Here is a 21335-nt window from a genome sequence, read left to right as displayed (position 1 = left end):
AGGGTAAGATCACCTCCCTGGTTGCTGTATTTCTCTCTAGTCCTTAATCTATTATTTTTTTCTTGCTCAGATGATTTATTGTCAGTGCCTAAGTAGTTACATGTTCTTTCACTTTATTTCTCCAGTTCTAGAACAGAGTTTTATTTATGTTACAGAACTTTTATTTTCTTGTTTACTGAGAGCAAAAAAGTCATACATTTGTTTAATGTTCAGTTTCTCCAACTTAGATTATCACACAGTGAAATTTTTAAGGAGAAGTAATGCATGCATGTAACTAATAATAAAAAAAAGAGATTGAGTAAATTCATACTGAAACATTCCTCTTCATTTAAGCATTGCCCGGAATGTTCAGAAGCATCAGCGTCTCTTAAGTGTGATGGAGAGCCTGGATAATGGGAAGCCCATTCGAGAATCCCGGGACTGCGACTTGCCCATTGTTGTTCGACACTTTTATCATCATGCAGGCTGGGCCCAGCTCATGGATGTTGAAATGAAGGGCTGGAAACCTGTTGGTAAGCATGGCCTGTCTTTTTATATGTAGTTTACACTAACTGTCATTTCTCTCTATTCCCATTTATTTATCTCCTTCCTGTATTTTGTTGAATTATTTTTGTGCTATTCCTGTAGACCCGGGCACTGTTTTCATTTTTTTTTGGGTGCAGAGTGATGGTCGAAAAGCATGCGGGCCTAAAAACAAAATAAAAGGATGCCTCCTTTTCTAAATCCTTTATTTGAAGTCATCCATTGTCATTCAGAGCTGCTGCAGGAAATACATATATCAGTGTACAGCTAAAAAAGAAGTATGAGTGCCTGGTTTTAAGCAGTAATAAATTAAAAATTGGGCATACTTGAGATAATCCTTTAACATAACAGAGATGACACAAGCCCCCGTGACGGTGAAATCCCTGGTTCAGAAATGCATCCAGGTTTGAGGTGTATTTGGAGTTGTCAGACTGTATACTGAGATATTTTCATCTCAGTGTAGAGGAAGGAGGAGTTCAGGTATATATTCTTCTTCAGAGAGAAGGTAGGGATATCGTTCTGATGTCAGCAAGCTAAAGAAAGGTGGTATGGTGTTGGAACTGCATAAGTGCAGATCATACACAGCATCTGTTGTATCCACTTATTAGGGTAGAACTAGGAAGATAAATGGGTGCTATTAGCTGTAACACATCAGTGTGTGTGTCTCAACAGCACCTTGTTTAGATGTTATTTACTGTTTTACTGCCAAGTGCAGTAGTTTTGATGGCTGATATTTGCTGTCTAATATGAGGAGCTACATAGGGGATGGAGGCTTCAATTCCCCCACCTCCTAAAATAAATACCTTATGCAATATTTTGTAACTTTTGGAAGAGATGCAGTACTTTAGTTAATCATGAGTATGTCTTTCATGTCATTTAAGTACAAACGCACCTGACATATGATGAATTCGCAACCAAAGATTTGGAGACCTATAGCTCTCTTTTTTGACTGGCATCATGTAAGGAGCTGTAAGATATTCCTGTCCTATATGATGAGCAGTCATGTACAGTTTGCTGGAGAGGCATTCAAAAAGCAGCAGTAATGAATGGAAAAAAGTGATGAGCAATATGTATGTAAATATGGGTCTATATTATATCCTCGAAGCGTGAGTTATTCGAGTACCTAATGGTCGACCCATAAACAGCAAAAGCTGAAAACCGCAAACAGCCACTTCAGCAAATTTTTTCACTGGGAAAAAATTTGCTTGACCATTATCAGGAATTTGCCCTATTCTCCAATGTAGAGCGATCTCTGAGTTGGTATATTTAGTTGGGGGGTGTAAAGCCCCCCCCCATTTGATTAGGGTTTGAAAGTTTGTTTGTTCGCCGGCCAAGTGAATTTTTTCCCTGTGAAAAAATTTGCAGAAGTGGTCATTCGCGGTTTTCAGCTTTCGCTGTTTACGGGTCGACCTTTAGGTATTCGAATATTTGAAGCTTCGAGGATATAATATAGACCCGTAAATATGACCAGGGCAAGGAAGTGTCATAAAAGGAACGGGAAGTAATAAAAGGTTTGTTTCTTGTATCATGTGCTGTTTTTGCATCGTCACCCTCTGTACTGTTTTGATTTCGAATCTACTACACCTCTCGTGAGCAGTATGATAGAGCACTGCAGAATAGTTCAGTTAAGCTGTTCTGTATACACTGTGTACAAAAAAGATGCAGATAATGTGTGTCTTAAAGGCATCATGAATCACTCATGATTAACTGATGTTTGTGTGCCATAATCTTTTAAGGCCTTGACTGCATAATATATTCATAAAACAGCCAGATGGTGGAAGAGAACAAACTGTGTGCAGTGTCTGGTTAATGCTGTGATATTAATTCATCACCCACTAACATGACTGCCAGATACTGTGTCCACTGTGCCAGAGTTTTATTTGTCATATATACTCACATATGTGCAGCACATAGAGCTAAGGCTTGACAGGCATTTCTTTGGGCTAAATTCAGAAAATCTTGCAGTTTGCTGCAGTAATGATTTGTGGCTTGGTGCAGTGGGAAAAAGACTGTTTCTGTTCACGCACTTCGCAATGAAGGAGGGTGAGATAAAAGAGTCATAGATGTACTGAAGTCAGACTGAGACAGTGATGTTATTACTGCACTATTCCAGAACAGAGCAAGCCATCAAAATGCATACATTTCATAGTTGTACTTCCCTTGTGTAACTGTAGCTTAGTACAGCATTTATTTATTGTTATTTATTTTGCATTTGTTTACCAGGATAGACATTCTGGGTGCAAGCCCGTTTTCAGCAGAGGCCTGGGGAGAAAAGCTCCAGAGGTATACATAACACATACATTTATATCACAAGTACATGAAAAATACATTTACGTAGCGTGCATCACTAGAACAAAAATGTATATTAACCTAATGCTGCAAGCCCAGTTTACAGTGTATACATTTTTTTTTTTAGTACCCTTTGTTTTGAAGTTTGACAATATACCTAGAAGCCCCAGTTACACAAAACAAAAAAAAAAACAGAATGAATTAAACTGAAAGTTTAACCAGAATTTTTTTGCAGGGGCAAGCACCTTGCATGTCCCTGTGTACCAGCCGTGCAGGGGTGGGGTGCCTTGTCTCCAACATTTCCCTTACTCAGATAAACTGCTTCCATGATCACACAACTGTGGTGAAAACTGAAAAGCTCAAAAACTTTGAATCACTGCTGGTGTGCTTGTAGGAACTGCACTGGCAGTGATTCCCTGTGGGGATCACATATTGGGGGATTGCATTGTGGGGATGTGTGCTTGATAACCCTCAGCCCGTTCACGGTTGATTAAGTATAGAGAAACAGTGTTATATTATATTGCAGTACTGGAAACTGGCCTTACCAGCAACACCAGAAACTGGCTTGAACATTTATTTAGCTCCACATCTCATCATTCCCCACATCTAATGTCAGAGCTTAACCAAAATGTCATTATCATGCAACTTACTGAACCTCAGGAAAGTTCTTTATTTATTATTCTTGATACCTTCATGTGGAATCTTGTTTTCAAATCACTCCTGGTAGCGCAGTGCTAGTGTTGCACCTGTGCACAAACAAAAGCTAAACTAGTAGGAACATTTACTGAATCATTTGGCATTTAATGTCCCACTTTTGTAAATTAGTGTACTTTAGACACTGAAAGGTAGGTGGTGCCAAAGTTTCTCCAAGTCACCATTCCATTTGTCAATACAGTTGTTTCTGTTCCTCATTTCAGTAAACTTCTAGAAATTTGTGTTGCAGTTTCTGTATTTCTGTGCCATGTTCATTATAGAACTATATGAATTTTCTGGCAGGTATCACTTAATACATCTTTTATGTTTATTTCACCTTTGTAGTGGAAAACTGCAAATCCTTGTTAACTAATCTATTTTTTTAAATTCCCCCAACGCCTCTTAAATTTTTCCTTACATGTGGCCTATTTATTCTTGAAGTGCCTTACTGATTAATAACCTTATTATCCCTTCATAAAGGCTTGCCCAGCTGTTTAAGCATTATTTGTATGAAGTAATACCTCCACTTCTCTCCTTTGAATCGTCCACTTTGTGAATTTAAAAATGCATGGAATCAAGAGGATGCAGGTTTTTTTTAAGAGTCTACCCACTTGGACCCTCTGAATTCCCCTGATGTGCTTAAACATTTCTGTTATGTTCTTCCTTTGTCTTCTGTCTTCCCAGTCTTAACAGATATACTAAGTTTTTTTTTTTTAATAAGGCTTCAAGTGCAGACTATGTGCAGTTTTTCCGGTCTTCCTCCAAACTTTCCCCATTCTGTCTATGTCCGTATAATGACAGGCTGTTCAAGACTTCAAACTGTATTGCAGATTTGTTCAGTCTTCTCATCCTTTTTTTGCCATCTTCTATGTGCACAACTTTGTCCCATCGCAAAAATCATACCTTTCATTCCGGACCATCTACAGAGTGCCTGCTATTCAAATATTGAAAAGCACCTGCTGCAATGTTGAGCTTTGCTATAACCCACTTATCACCATCCTTTCAACTAACTGGATGTAATGTACTGTTACATTCTCAGTCCTGTTACCTTAAGTTTATTCCTGCTGCCACTTTAGGAACCACTGAAACGGTTGAATGTAACATTTAAGTAAGACCATGCCCACACCATCATCTGATGATCAAACATCTTCGTTACAAATTGGAAAGCTGTTTATGTTGTCTGGCATGACATTTTTATCATTAAATTATATTGCCTTTGGTCCAGTACCCATATTGCATCTGGGAATTCCAAAATTATTTCCTTATTTCTTTGTTTATTTGATTGTTTGCTTAACTTTTGTTAACTGGGGTAGAAAACTGATCACATGACCAATGTCAGTCTAAGCACAACGAAGAAGTAATAGAATTACAGTTAGGCACAAATGTGAAAGATTCCATCAGGTAGCTGACCATCCACTGGAAAAGTCATGGTCAAGGGGCACTTTTTTGCTTCCTTAAGAATGTCTCTGTTGCAGATGTTTGTACTGTAGCTATGTCATCCTCACTGCATACATTTACCAGACATTTATATCTCAGTTTAAATGCCAGGAGTTGTTTTCTCTTGATCCAGCTGTACTTGGGCACATCTGATGTGTGGCCCTTGGGCTGTCATGTGGCTGTTACCCACCTTTGTTTACGACTTTAGATTCAGCCCCACTGTTGACTCATCAAAGAGCGTCCCTTATGTTAGTAGTCATTCAGTTAGTGCTGAGGATAAAAGGCTGTAAGCTGTGAACAAACAGCTTCTTGTATTCCAGGTTACAGTGTTTGATTCTTTCCACTTCCAGTTCCCTACTTTGTGACTCTGAGTAAGTTAATTAAACAACTGCACTGGGGTCAGCCTTGAAAAGGGACATTGATGTCCTGTGGGCTTACGTGGTCAACAAATTATAGCACAATCACCTCTGGTGCAGGAAGACTAGAAAGCTGTGGTTCGTATTCCCACAGTAGGTACTTGGATTAGTTTTCCAGTACTGGCACTGCAGTGCAATATAAGGGGGGGTGTTGCATTCCTGAGTGTGCCATCCTTTGGGTAAGATGTTAAACCAAGGTCCCTTCTGCCTGAATTGGTGGTAGCTCAGGTGGATTTAAAAGATCCTATGGCACTTACCAAAAAAGAGTAAGGGAAGTTTCCTGGTGATCTAGCTAAATTTATCCTCATCGATATTGAATATCACCCCAGGTTTCCCCCTGAAAAGAGGACTCTGGCATAATAGGACTAACCAGGTCAACAAAGACAAAATAACCACACACACGCGCACACACACACACACACACACACGCACACACATGCACACGCGTGCACACACACATACGCACGCACACAGAGACACACACACACACACACACATTCGCGCGCACACACACACATGCACAGACACACGCGCGTGCGCACACACACACACACACACACACACACACATATGCGCGCGCACACACACGCACAGAGACACGCACCCACATGCGCACACACACATGTGCACACACACAAACACACACACGCGCACACACACATACGCACGTGCACAGAGACACACACACACACATGCGCGCGCGCACACACACATGCACAGACACACGTGCGCGCGCGCGCACACACACATATGCGCGCACACACACAGACACACGCACACACACACGCACAGAGACACGCACCCACATGCGCGCGCACACACACACACACACACACATGTGCACACACACACACACACACACACACACACACACACACACACAGAAACACACACACACGCGTGCACACACACACACGCACACACATACATGTATGTCTCTTTCTCTCTCTATATATTTATAGATATATATATATATATATATATATATATATATATATATAAATTGATCTTCAAGAAGACTGATTTTAATGAGACCTAGATACCCTTCCACCGTCCACTTCCACTCTGTGCTTGGATGGCCCTCCTTTTTAGCTTTTTCTATTATAGTTGCGTTTAAATCAAGAAAGTTATAGTTGTGTATTACTTTGTAGTAATGTTAGTTGTCAGATCTTCATTGCTATTTCTTGATTTGCAGGAAGTATACTCACTAGTGAGTGGAAGTAATAGATTGCTGTGGAACTGGGTATTGTTATACCATTAGCATGTGCTGTCACAACGTGGATTAGCATTGGATTGCATAGGCACATCTGAGTAAAAAAGTGCAAAATTACAGGTGGTAGAAAGGATGAACGTGGTTTTAAACCCTTCAATGAGAGGGAGATGTTATTTATCAAATTACACACTAACAATATATTTGTTATTATTTAAAGAAAATACTGTCTCATAGACCTAATTTGGCAGTTAGTTTTTAGAGGTTATGCACTGCTGTTAGAAAAGTAGAAATGATATGCATTATGATGTTGAGATACCATTGGTGTTGTAAATAAAGTTGTTGTTATTATTGTAGAGGATTATGAGTGGAATTGCTGATCATAGCCTACTTATTATGTGTTTGAGATATGGCTGCCAAGAAATTCACTTCAAGACTGAAGCTCGAGAGTTGAATCTTGGAGTCCATGTCATGAACATGTAATAAAGCGTTATGATCTGCAACCCGATCATAATTCTTCGTAATGCATGGAGCTTTATCTTCTCCATGTACTACTAGTTACAAAAAAAAAATGCTAAGTGTTTTGCCAGCTTAAGAAGCCATAAAGCACTTAGTGGGTGGTATCAGAAAAGCAGTGTAATACAGTCTCTTATTTTTATACTCACCTTGCCATGCCTCTTAACTGCCCAGATTTTTGCCTCGTATGTTTGGTCTGTTCCTCATAAAATATTTGTTTTTTGGACAAATTACTGAGGATTCTATTCACAAAATAATGACATACATTTGAGTTCATATTTCATATCATTCAGAAAATGTAGGTGAACACACATCCTGTTATTCTAGCTTCTTTCTAAGTTTATAACAGGATGTCGGGGACAAGTTACTAGTATGGGCACCAGGCAGAAACAAATCTCTTGTTTCATTCTGCTGCTGTCTTTGCTAGTCAGTACTGGCAAATTTGACTGGCTAGCATGAGACCTGACCTTAACAAGTTAAGCAGTGAGTGCTTAACATTTGTTAAGAATTGGTCTCGTAATATAGTAGAACTTAACTGATTTGTCTTTTTCTGAATATCGGAGCGTAATCACCATGCTCCATGCACTATGTTGCTGTTTTTATTATTATTGTTATTTGATTTTGTTCTTGTAGTTGTTTTGCAACTCCTTAGAAGTGAAGAAAACTGAATACAGGTCTCTAGACTGATACAAATTAAAAATGCTCTGTATGTATGTAACATATTTTTTTCTGATAATTGCAGGTGTTGTTGGAGCCATAGTGCCATGGAATTTCCCCTTGATGTTGCTGACGTGGAAGATTTGCCCAGCTCTTTCCATGGGTAGTGCATTATTGCATTTTTATAATTTTCACATAGTATTCTTACATTTGTATGGGACAACAGAAGTATGTCTGTAAACAAATTAGGAAGTTGTGTGCGTGTTTTCACAGCTAGGTTTTTAGTTCTTGCTATGTAAGAAATGCACCCTGAAAGATTAACAGTCGGGAAGGTGATCTGCTACATATACAACTCATACACAAAATTCGCTGTGAAGTGTTATTCAGATGACAATGAAAAGCAGACAGATCCCACACCACGGAGCTCTGTTTTCCTTTGATGACGGGGGAGGGGTTAAGAATTTGAATACTTCCTTTGTGAAGGAATGGTAGAAGCCTAAAGCCCAAAATCAGGTTAATTGGTGAAGGTCAGAACTATCAGGGTTAATGAAAATTACAGGATGCAGACAGAGCACCTATTGAAGATAGATGCTGTGACGATGTGAGGTATTGTCATCTATGCCAGGAGAAGTAGGGCAATGGCTGTGTAACATATGCCAGCACAACTAGCTGGAATTTTGTCAAGAATTATATGTCATTTGAGTATCAAACTGATTTGTACAGATGCTTGTGCTGAAAATGTATTTTTAAAATTGCTTGTGTTAAAACTGTATCAGCAGTGTGTCTTGCTGGACAGAAAAGAAATATACATTTATATCGAACTGTACTGTTGCGTATAGGATACTGGAAGATTAGAGGTTAATCTCAGTCCAGCAGACTTTGAAAAATAGTAAGAAATTAAATTACTTAATTTAGGACATAAAGATTGTATGTTACAGTTCTGACTTCAACCAGAGGCAAAATGTCTGGGCCAGAGAATGGTTTGTTAGATCCTGTAGGAAGACTGGAAGTATTTTATGGTGTTATGACTTCAAGGAGCTGCAACAGATGTTAGCAAAGCTCTTTCTTTATGTATGGTCAATCTCTAGGAATGGTGGTAGTATGGGAATCAGAAGTCAGATGACCAGATGTATGTGATGTCACTCTGTAATCCATCACAAAAATGATGTTTTAGTACTAGATGAGACTGATGTTTTAGTACTAAATGAGACTGAAGTCTCAGAGCACTCTGTTTTTGGAACCTGACAGAGAAGGACCTCTCACCTAGTTAATCTTTCCTTGCTTTAGTAAGTGTCCAGGGAATAGTAATTATTTAGATCAGTCAGGAAAATATAGTGAGATTAGTTAAATACTGCTTTTCTGTATCTGTTTGAATCTGTTCATCCATGTTATTTTAATATTTACTGTGATGAAACTTTGGTGTTTACTATAAATAGATATGTAGTATTTAATGTTCTTTTATTGTTTATTATTAAATATATTTAAACTTTTCATTGTGGCTGGTCCTTTAGAGAAAATGTTAACCTTTGAAAGTATTTATATCTGTTTGGTATTTGTAGTAATATTAATTTCACTCAGTATAATTGGGTACTCTTGTAAGAGCCTTAGAGTAGCTGTCTTTGGAGTGTCTGATGGCAGTAACTACCTTATAGCCTGGACAGAAGTACATAACTAGTACATCTGTGCCAGCCTTTCCCATGTGTGTTGTGTGTGTGTGTGTGTGTGTGTGTGTGTGTGTGTGTGTGTGTGTGTGTGTGTGTGTGTGTCTGTCTGCAAATCAAATCTCCAAGAGTGTATGTATCAGCTGCTTGGAATAGGGACACAAAGTACTTGTTTCACAGAGAGGGTGCTGGAGGACTTGGATTGGACACTTGGCTGAGCACTCAAGTCTACAGCTTTGCCAGTGGGAGTCCCATTGAGGCCCTGGAGAGAGAGAAAGAGAAAAATCCAGACCCCGGACTGAGTGTGTTCTTTGTGTGCTCTTAAGGGAAATTGTGCTTGATGCAGAGATGTGCATCTGGAAATACTGGGCGTATCCAATTTTGTTCCAAGTGAATATCCCTGTCCAGTGTCAGTGGTGAGGATTCAGTCTCCCTGATTACTGGCCCAGGGAGGGGACATCACAGATGCATAAAAGTGCAGTTTGCTGTAGAACATACTTCTTTGTTAGAAAGCAGCTAAAATATCTAGAAGAAACTAGTCTGATACTACCTCTTTAAGCCAAGTGAAGCAGTAAATCCTGTTTTAATTGCATGTGAAACATTTAATTATGAATTATTTTTTGTTGCTTTTCCTTAACCATATTGGAAACATTTGCGTGCATCTGAAACATTGTAACTATGTTATTGCATAATTTCTTAAATGCTGTTTTATTTTGTAAGCAAATGATGTTATATCATGCAAAAATTAGATGTGTACAGTATAGTTTTTTCTTGCTTTTTGATATCACACATGGCATGAGAGTAGCTGAACCCTCCGTAATCTATCAAGATAGGAAGAATGTCCAGTAACCGAGTTCTCAGATGCATCTTAAAACCTAAAAGTATATTATGCATTAATTGTTAAACTGCTTATTTTTAAAGCAAAAATAAGTATCTTTGGATTTATTAGAAAATAATTAAACCATACGATGCTTCTAGAATTTTAGATATTAATATTGGTCCCACATATAAGTTGATTTAAATTTATAGAGAGCAAGTTGTTCAGACTGACGTGCAGTGTACCCTTGCTATGACTACATCAGGAAAATAAAGCATACTTTACGTAGATTGTCTACATTTAAGCTTTCTACATCTGAAATTTTAAATTACTAGTAATGAACAGAAGTGCAGCCACTACTGAATATCCCCATTGTAAGTATATTTGTTTTTGTACACTGTTTTTATCTGCAGGAAACACTGTAATTTTGAAACCGGCAACATACACGCGCTTGACTGCTTTGCTTCTAGCTGAAATCTGTGCAGAGGCAGGCTTGCCTCCTGGTGTGTTTAACGTAGTAACTGGGAATGGAGAATTCGGCAGCAAATTGGCATTGCACCCAGAAGTAGATAAAGTGGCCTTCACTGGCTCCACAGAGGTAAGAATATGTCAGTTTTCTAACTTTTCCAGGAAGCCTTCCCAAATGATTCCTGTCATCATTACATGTAGATTGAGTTTAATGCTATTGGCTGGCAAAAGAAAAAAAAGTACTAGAAAATGGAAATCAAAAGTTAATTCAACCGTAACTGAAGTACGGAGTATTGTAATTGGGATAAAATAACTGGAGGAGAGATCTTTAGAAAAGGGAAGGAGCAAAGTACATAGAAATAAATGGAATGTGTGGAAAGAATAAATGCAGAATAACGTTTAGGAGAAAGAGGAGCGAGTTTTAAGGAAAGGCAGGAGTTGAGCGATTTATGTAATTTTGGAGTAAATAAAAATTGTTAAAATATATTCTGCATCAAAATAACAATGGGAAATGTTAATATGGTGTGTTATCTTTCCTATTAATATACACATGCCAATGTTACTGATTAAAATGTGATGATTTAATAAAGATGCTAAAAATAATTGGCTGTGTATTATGCACGTTGAATAAACATTGATTTACATTGGTGACTTTACATTTCTTCCTGAAGTGCATTGTGTCATGAATAGTTATCCCTTTTATGTATTTATTTTTCTGCTTTCTTTATGGTTTGTTATTGTATTTATTTATGCATCTATATTCACATACTGGAAATGGTACAATCAGTGGGAGACTAAATAATGGCCACTAACATGCTTTGATTGGCAAGTGGTAAATATTTTATTTACTGGTAACCAGAGAGGTAAGTATTTTATTTACTGGTAACCAGAGAGGTAAGCTAGTCCCTGAAGGATGTGGTAAATATTTAACTTTACTCCTCTTAACCAGTAAGAGAAGTTAGTCCTTGGAGATGTGGTAAATGTTTTATTTACTTCTTTTAACCAAAGAAGTAAGCTAGTCCCTGAAGATGAGGTAAATATTTTATTTATTTACTTCCCTGAGCCATAGAGGTAATCTAGTCCCTGAACAAGGGTTTTCACTTAGAAATTGAAGGGTTTTTTTTGGTAATAGTAAAAGAAGTAAGCATTGCATGTAGTAGCAGTAAAATAAAAGCAACAAATGTCTGAAATATTTATCAAACCCATAAAGGTGGGTCATTGTACGTACATTGTTAGGTTCGTCCATTGGATCCTTTGCATTACTGATCAACAGCAGCACATGTGGAATTGTCTTGGATGACTGTCATTTGCCTGATTCTTTCATGCTGTGGCGTGGAAAGGGAGACGCTCTGTATCTCATGCCAAGTAATGGGACAGGAAGTTTTTTCCAGGCTTTATATACTTCAGATATAGAGTCACACACATTGAGATACATTAATAATGATTTTGGGAAATAAATGCTGGACAACTTTAACAAACAGATTGGAGGAGATAGATCAACAAAGCTGTCGTATGCAAGCAATATGACACTGCAGGCAGACTTCATTCAAGATCTCCAATCAGTGATAGGAGACTGCAATGCAAAACTGAAGGTTGGGATAAACCTGAGTACAGACAAGATGATGGTCCTGACAGCAAATCAGTGAAATCAGAAGAAGCCTTAAATTGACATAGAAAGGAAAATAATGGAGCATATTAACAGCTTCAAGTTTCTGGGAAGTGTGGTTGAGGACAAGGGAAGTCATAGTATGTCGGTCAGAGATGGAATCAGAGGTATTGCAGCCAAGCAGCATAAAATGTCAGAGATAATGTGTGACCGAAGAATGCAAAAGAAGTTGAAAAGTAAGATGTACATTGCAGTGGTATGACTAGTGATTCTGTATAACGCAGAAACCTGGCCAGTGAAGGCAGACATGTTGAGAAAACTTGAGGTGATGCAGATAAAGTGCCTGAGACAGGTATTAGGATACGTATTGTGAGATAGATGAAGAAATGAGGATATCAGAACAGAAATCAAAGTAGCCCCAGATATCAGAACAGAAATCAAAGTAGCCCCAAATAAAGAGAAGGTCATGGGGGACCTATTCTGATGGTTCAGCCAAATGTGCAGGAAAGCAGAAAATTTGGTAAAGCAGATGTGGTAGAGACAGAAAGTAGAACAAAAAGGAGATAAGAATGTCTAGTCAAGGGATAAATGGATCACATGAGAGAAGACCTTAAACGGGCAAGCATGGCTGTCAAAAAAAAGAGAGGAGAGTGACTCTGAAATAAGATGAGTACTGTCAGCTGGCACAACACCTTAAACCGTTGTCGGAATGGGAAAAAGGGGGTTGTTGATGTTGATAAAATGAGAGAGTGATGGAAATGGAAATTGGAACAAGGTTAAAGGGGAGCCAGTACCTGTCTATGAAGTAGGATTCTATTGTTAATGGTCAAGTAATATTTGAGCAAAATTACAACTAGATGAACACGACCAGTCATAATTTCACATGGGTTAGAAAAATTAATGCATTTTGCATCTCCCACACTTTATTACCTTTATGCACCAGTTTCATGCTTGCCCAATCATAGAGAAAACTAAAATAAAAAAAAAAATGGAAAAGAAACAGTGCCGGCAACAATTTTCTATGATAAGCATTAGTCTGTGAGTTGCAACTTGTCCAGCTGTGAGCTCTATGTTATGTCATCATATGCTGGTTAGTTGGCCACTGGTAGAGCAACCTTGAAATGGAGGTTAATATTTAGAAGAGTGCCTAATATTTTAACAACTTTAAAATATAAGATCAAGCTTCAGTACTAATGATCTATTGTCATCCACAGAAGAATACATTTAGCTAATGGCTAGCTAGTAAATTTAACTAATGGCTTTCTAAATTGGGCAGCAGGAATGTCATCTTTATATATTTATATGTAACTGATTGTCATTGTGATTAGACATAATTCAGTGGCCTTCTAGTACAGTGTTTTATTTTAATATATTTTCCTTGTCACTCTGATAGCTGCATACTCATAGGTGTACTTAGTTCACAGGCCTGTATACATACTGCTGTATATTTGCTGTCTAAATATGATGCCATGGATCACTGTAGCATGCATGCATACACTGCTGTATATTTGCTGTCTAAATATGATGTTACGGATCACTGTAGCATGCATACGCACACTGCTGTATATTTGCTGTCTAAATATGATGTCACAGATCACTGTAGCATGCATATGTACACTGCAGTATATTTGCTGTCTAAATATGATGTTACAGATCACTGTAGCATGCATGCATACACTGCTGTATATTTGCTGTCTAAATATGATGTTACGGATCACTGTAGCATGCATACGCACACTGCTGTATTTTTGCTGTCTAAATATGATGTCACAGATGACTGTAGCATGCATATGTACACTGCAGTATATTTGCTGTCTAAATATGATGTCACAGATCACTGTAGCATGCATATGTACATTACTGTATATTTGCTGTCTAAATATGATGTTACGGATCACTGTAGCATGCATACGTACACTGCTGTATATTTGCCGTCTAAATATGATGTTACGGATCACTGTAGCATGCATACGTACACTGCTGTATATTTGCTGTCTAAATATGATGTTACAGATCACTGTAGCATGCATATGTACACTGCAGTATATTTGCTGTCTAAATATGATGTCACAGATCACTGTAGCATGCATATGTACACTGCTGTATATTTGCTGTCTAAATATGATGTCATGGATCACTCACTGTAGCATGCATATGTACACTGCTGTATATTTGCTGTCGAAATATGATGTCACAGATCACTGTAGCATGCATACGTACACTGCTGTATATTTGCCGTATAAATATGATGTTACGGATCACTGTAGCATGCATACGTACACTGTTGTATATTTGCTGTCTAAATATGATGTTATGGATCACTGTAGCATGCATATGTACACTGCTGTATATTTGCTGTCTAAAAATGATGTTACGGATCACTGTAGCATGCATACATACACTGTTGTATATTTGCTGTCTAAATATGATGTCACAGATCATTGTAGCATGCATATGTACACTGCTGTATATTTGCTGTCTAAATATGATGTCACAGATCACTGTAGCATGCATACGTACACTGCTGTATATTTGCTGTCTAAATATGATGTTATGGACCACCATCAATATGTTTCTGCAATACTTCACTTAACCAACCACCAGCCTCCACCAAGGATCATTCATGTAATGGAAAGAACCAATACCCACTTTCAAAACTAGGAATACTTGCCAGTGGTCAGTATAGGCCACTTCCATCCCTGGATCATCTGGTTTGTTTACCGTTTTTATAGGCATTCTGCTTTTTGGGTTGGTTATTTTGTGATTGTGCTTGTCTTGCTGCTTTTACTCCATTTGGATCATTGAACCACAGTTGGGGGCAGTACCTTGCCTCAGTGGTACTGACCTGTTAAGTACCAGTATTTAAGATTCTAAAGTGACTTAATTAAGCAGTGTGTGAACATTATATGAGGAAGAATTGACCGCTTTTTCTTACATACAAGAAGTAACATTTTTGAGGTTAAATGAGTAGACAGTAGTGTAGTTTAATTTGCTTGATGAAATGATGCTCATCTAAGTGCTTCCAAAATGATCTGCATTAAGAGTCAAGACAGTTTTTTATGACAGTGAACAGAGTATAGGCTTGTTCCATCTAGGATATTTAACTGTCCACAATGCTTAGACCTACAGTCTGTTTGGTCATAATTCTAACCTTGTCCTTCCTCTATTGTGGGACCCAAGAAATGGTACACATGTTTCAACCTTAGTTATTTATGAGTGTTTTTTTTTGGGGGGGGGTGGTAGAGTCAGTACTTTAAATATTATTATTTTTATTACTGTTGTGTGCTCTAAATAAAGTCAACAGACCATTCTGTTTGAGTCTCTCAAATGGCATATTAGACAAAGGTAGTTAGTAGAAGAGATTTGGTACACATATATCACTGAAGTTTAACACTTCATTCTTTTGATCATGTCTTCGTTATTTTTAGACTTTTTTTAATATGTCAGCGCCATTGCTGTCTCCTCTTGTAATGTGCTGGACCCATATTATGTTCCCTCTTTCTTTCTTGTCTTCCATCTACATGTACATGTCCATTATATTATTTCGTAAGTTCTCAGTCCATTTACTTCACCATCCTTGTTAATTTTTTGAATCTGTTACATCATTTTATATAAATATATCTTTCTGTGTGTTATTCCTGACGTCTGGGAATGACCTGTGCATTGCTGTGTAGTATATTAATGTTACACCCCATTTCCTTGAGTGTGGTTCTCTGGAGGTACGGCCCAGCAACCTGCTGACTTTGGCAGCTACTGTTTTATTCTGTTACTGGTGGTCCATCCCTGCTATCACTGCAACTACAAGCCCGTTTGCTACATTGTTTTGAGTTTTACTTCCCCAGTCCAGTAGTTCTGTTTAGTTTATGTGCCTTCTGTCCCAGGTATGAGTTAGCAGAATAACCACCAATCCATTACCATTGAAACCAGTACATTGACAGAAACCATAAATATGAAGAAATCCATTGTTATCAAAAATAAACAAACAAATAAATAAATAATAAAAACCCTTGCATTTGTCATGTAGGGGTTTTGCCCTGCCCTATTACTTATTGGTCAGATAAGCTGAGAGGCAGAGAACCTTAAATGAAAAATTGTTTCTGCTGTCCATCTGCAGTTGTATATTTCAGAAAATAGTGTAATTACAATGAACCTGTGAGACCCCTTTCCTCCGGAAACTGGGTGATTTGCATTATTCTGCACTGAGCTTCAGATAGCACATTTTACCTAAGCCCCTAGATTCTTTAGATTCTAATTTAAGCTTGCCCTGAAGTTCTAATGAAGCCCCTGATCTTTTTCTTAACATGCACCTGCATATCTTTAATTCCTGGTCTTAGGACTGATCCTTGTGGCACTTACATTCTAGACCCTGCCTTCCACCACCTTCCTGCCCACATGACCGTATTATTGTTACTTCTCTGTGTTTCTAAAAGTTTGTTGTGAAGGATAGAATCAAATGTTTTTCTTAAATCCTAGATAAGGTCCTGTGGCTCTCTTCTGTCTTCCTCTTTTGAAACCCAGCCTGAGATCTTCATCAGATTGGTCTGGCATGATCTCCTTGCATTGAATGTAAGCTAGCTATTCTTTATAAGTTTATTTTCCTCTATGTAACTAATTTTTCTCAGATCATTCTTTGATTATGCTTAAAGTAGAGGTCGCAGCTATTTGACTGCAGTTCCCAGGATTGTTTTTGCCCCTACATTGTGTAGGTAGCTGCATACCATTGTGGTGCATTTCCAGTTAAGAAGGACCTCATCTGTTGCCAGTGTTGTGTTGAACAGTTTTTTGAGTGGCTTTTTTTGCTCCCTTAACAGCCTTCTGAGTATCTTCTGTGGAGGACCATATGGTCCTCCTGAGCTTCAGACTCTTTCAGTGATAGGAATTCTTATTTTACCCTCATTGTATTTGCCAGTCTGTCCACTTTCCTGAAGCTTCTCCCGCTTCTCCTCCTATGCCATTATGTTGCATTTTTCTGTATTTTGTATTTAAGGTCCTACCCTTCCCCTTCGGTCATCATATCCAAAATAATATTTTCCCTAGCCTTTGCTCCTTTTGCTGCACCTGTAGCCATCCTTGACCTAGTTGCCTTTAACTCTCTAGTCACTTTCTGTTTTGCTTGCTGTTATTCTTCCACATTCTTATATTCTTTCACTGTATGCTTTTGGTTGCCTGTATGTTTTTTCCTCCTCACAATCTTTCCTCTGTTTCCTTCTTGAACAGTGCGTTGACATTTTATGGTGTTTTTCTTTTTTTCAAGGTGGGGGGCATGTTAGATTTTTTTTAATAACAGAATGTTCAGACCATTAGCACTGTGCTAAATTATTATCAATTGTTGTGTTTTATCTGTTGTCTTATGATGCACAAGGTTTTGGATGAACTTTGAAAGCTTTCTGGATAGATAGTGGGAAAGTTGCAATGAAATTTTGTTTTGTTGAACTGCAGATACAATTTGAATATGCTGCAATATTCATCAAACTGTTGAAGATGGAATACGGGGGCAGTTTTTATTGAGTGCTTGCCCCTTCTCTTTGTACAGACTTGGACAATGTACATTTATGTAAGGATATAAGGATGTGTGGGCTTCAGGGGCCATTGTCTACATTGTTTGAGGGTACTTACGTATTAGTGCAACCAGATTTTCGCGGCTGCGAAATCTCATAGCTGCAGAGAAACAGGTGCAGAAAACACTTCAAGCTTTTGAAAGTCCTTACTGCTGGCAAAAAAACTTTGCATTACTTTCAGGAACAGGAAAAAATTGAAGAAATCCTCTTCCCGTTTTGCGTGCATCACTGACACACGCTTGACTTTTCTTTTAGTAAGGCTTGGGTTGGTGCAAACTGTCATGGCGATATTGCAGCTTAAAGTTCTTACTTTGCAGTGTGATACTTAAAGACAAAATATGCATACGAAAAAGAAGACATTGTATATACAGGAAAGTACACGTGTCATTGCTTTTATCGAGTTACCTACCTGTAAACTGCCATGATCCCAGTTTGTTAATAGTTGTTGTTATGTACTGCTTACCTGTTGGCAGTTTAACTTGCAAATGTCGCAGCTTTCGACTACGTAGCAAGTTTAAAGAATGCAAAACACACATGGAAATGGTATTTATTGTGGTGTGCTTAATTCGTAGTACCCTTTGACAGCGAAATGCCATATGGTTTAAAATTAAATGGTGTGTTTATTGGTCAGACTCTATCTGTTTAACAATGATTTCATTACCGGTTTCACTTGTATAGTTTGTGTGCCCTTACACCAGTATGTAATTGGACGGAAACCTTTTATTGTACCATTCCTCATACCCGGTGTGACACAGAACTTTACATATCCCTTTCAATGGTAACGCACCTGTTTTCGCACAAAGATGAAGACTTAGGGGGCTTCAGCAATCTGGTTGTGATAATACCTAAGTACCTGTTTGAGTTTTGATTCAGGTTGCTATTGCTGTTTCTGTTGTGCTGTACATTTTCTGGTAGTTTTAGATGACTTGTCTAAAGGCTGCAAAATGCAACACTGTATTCAGTTATGGATCAGATCAATCAATGAGGCTTAAAGTGTTGTAGTGATCTCCCTGAAATATGTAGACATGCCTAATAGAATGAGCAGTTTACAGATTATAATACATTCTGGTCAACTTTAATGTCATTTTTATTGTATGGCTATTTATTGCCTAATCAAAATTTATTTACTTTTACCAAGGTCATGATGTTACCTTTACTGACATTAAAGGAGAGATCCTTACTATTGCACTAGGTATTTATTCTTGCAGAATGTCTCGAAGAATTCCAGCATTCTTTTTTATTGAAGTAATTATGTTACCACTTTTCAGTTGTCTGTACATTGTTACCCATAGCCAATTTTCCATTTTTATATCCGAGTAAAAAAGTCCAGGAAAAAAGAACAGAACAGAGCCAATGGGACAGCACTAGTTTTCCGCATCAGTTTAGACAGGTAGTCCACCACTATGATTTGTTTTATTAGGTGCTTAACCAGTGTTTCAACTACTGCCTTACATATGATTTTTTTTAATTATACCATTTTGTGGAATAGTGTTGAATAGCTTAGCATGAGCACAGTAAGCCTTATGCACTGTTCTGTTTATGAAGTAAGGTTCAAAGGCAAGATCTTTCTTTAATAAATCCACATTGTTTCATATGAAATGGTCATTTAGATAAGCTTCACTATGACTTTGTTTATGATTTTGCATGATGGTTCTTAGCTTGTTTGGGTCTGATGTGCCCTCCCCTCCTCCCTTGGGACAGTTGGTACCACTACATCTTAGCACTGATTAGTTGACAGTTTAGCACTTCTGCTGCTTTTGTATCCAAACGTATGTGATCAGGTTTGGTGATATGACTAAAAGTCAATCATTGACCTTTTGGTCCAAGGTGGCCTTGTACCAATTACATTTATTTGCATGTAGGTGTTTAAACATGGTGCTTGTTTTGGATAATCTGTGATTGGCTTGAAAGTCCAAAACTGATTCAGCACCGAGGTAAGCCATTCCTCCTAGTCACAATCTGTGTAGGTACCTCTGTAATTTCCTGTTCCCATATGTGCATTGAAAGGATCCCAATATAATTACTGACTCTGTAGATGGTACCCTACTGAACATCACATCCACAGATTGGGAGAAGACTGGATACTTCAAAAAATGTGTGCATGCATATTCAGAAACCAATAATAAAGCTGTACTTTTCTGCAGCTTACAGTGGCATTATTCCATTTCTTTCCTTTATTAACACAAATTCTAACTGAGAGGCACCCATTTGGTGGCTTGTGAGTATCTGCGGTCAGATCCAGTGGAGAAAAAAACACCCCCAACTACCCTTGCTGGAGAAATCTGGTTCCAGAATGGCTCCTTTGTGTTGAGGTAATATGAGATAAATGTGTCTGGTACTTTTTTTAACATCCCAGACAAGCTCCAGCTTCTTCCCCAACAGTGAGGTGACATTCCATGTCCACAGCTAGTTTCCTGTAATAAAGCCTAGTCTATCGTAATACATCCCATTTCTGCTTGCTCCTTGACTGGTATTGCATTTAACCCCTGCTGTTCACCTTGGGCGGTGTTAAACTCACTTGATGGCACCTTGGATTTTTTATGGGCTAAATCTAGTCAAGCTTTGTGAGTTGCCCAGCCACCAGGTACTCACTCATGAATACTATCCACAACACTGAGTCAAGCGGTGGGGGTCCTGGTATCTCTCTTCCAGGTGGATTTCTTTGATTGTTTAATTAAACTATCATGGAGTATATTTTGTATCACTGTTTGTTTGGCCTGTCCCCTTCAATCAGTTTATCAAGGGTAACCCTACCAGGAGTGTAAGGTCCAGACATCATAGGTCTGAGGATTATAAGGTTCATAGGTGAGTACCGGGCTAGCTGACATTGTGGATCATTTTAAGGTTAGTCTGTTTCCATTTGGTGAGAATCAGACCTTTGCCTGTTTTCTGTGAGGTAAAAACTTTAACCATTATGCCAACCCCCAACCATTAAGTTCGAGTGAAGGACTGAATTTTATCAGCCTTGGTACATACTTAGAGTGGAGAATTATTTTTTACAGTAATTCATTTTAAAGTTTCAAACTCTCAAAAGAGTCTGCAGAAACATCAAGTGCCTAAAAATAAGACTAAAACTACTGAGCTGTAGCTAGCGCTCTTGAAACATTACATTTAAAGGAAAATTTGTAGAAATTACTCTGCCAAAATATTTTGCTTCATTAATGTTGAGTAGGTTGGAATTTTCTAACACAGGGCAAGGTCAACATGGCAATGAAAACAAAGGAAAGCATATTTATTTGTATCTAGTTGTAATCCCTGTTTTTGTACCACATATTGATATCTAAGCAGATATTCTCCGTCACATCTGAAATGATGGAAAAAGTATTTTTACAAGAATTACTTGTCAACATATGTTCACTGGCAAACTTATTCAGCCGGAGTTTATGACTCAGAGTAAAACTGAGAACAGCAAACTAAACAGTTCTTGACCCAAACCAATCTCTAGGTTGCCTCATAATACATCTGAGTCCATTCTAAAATAGAGC

General features: G+C 38.1%; 1 protein-coding gene across 1 annotated transcript in view; it reads left to right on the top strand.

Annotated features, from left to right (window-relative positions):
• The first annotated feature begins 309 nt into the window (after nt 1-309).
• Nucleotides 310-21335, top strand: part of LOC122791495 (aldehyde dehydrogenase X, mitochondrial-like) — a 66977-nt gene continuing 45951 nt past the window's right edge. Inside the window, exons 1-3 of the mRNA XM_044059237.1 lie at nt 310-512; nt 7826-7903; nt 10632-10816. Of these exons, the coding sequence (XP_043915172.1) occupies nt 377-512; nt 7826-7903; nt 10632-10816 (399 nt within the window). The 5' untranslated portion in view covers nt 310-376. The remainder of the gene's footprint in view (nt 513-7825; nt 7904-10631; nt 10817-21335) is intronic.

The sequence above is a fragment of the Protopterus annectens genome, chromosome 17.part0 (genome assembly GCF_019279795.1).
Source record: "Protopterus annectens isolate FY-2018-M chromosome 17.part0, PAN1.0, whole genome shotgun sequence".
In the NCBI taxonomy this organism is placed as follows: domain Eukaryota; kingdom Metazoa; phylum Chordata; order Ceratodontiformes; family Protopteridae; genus Protopterus; species Protopterus annectens.
This window is presented reverse-complemented; position numbering and strand designations above follow the sequence as displayed.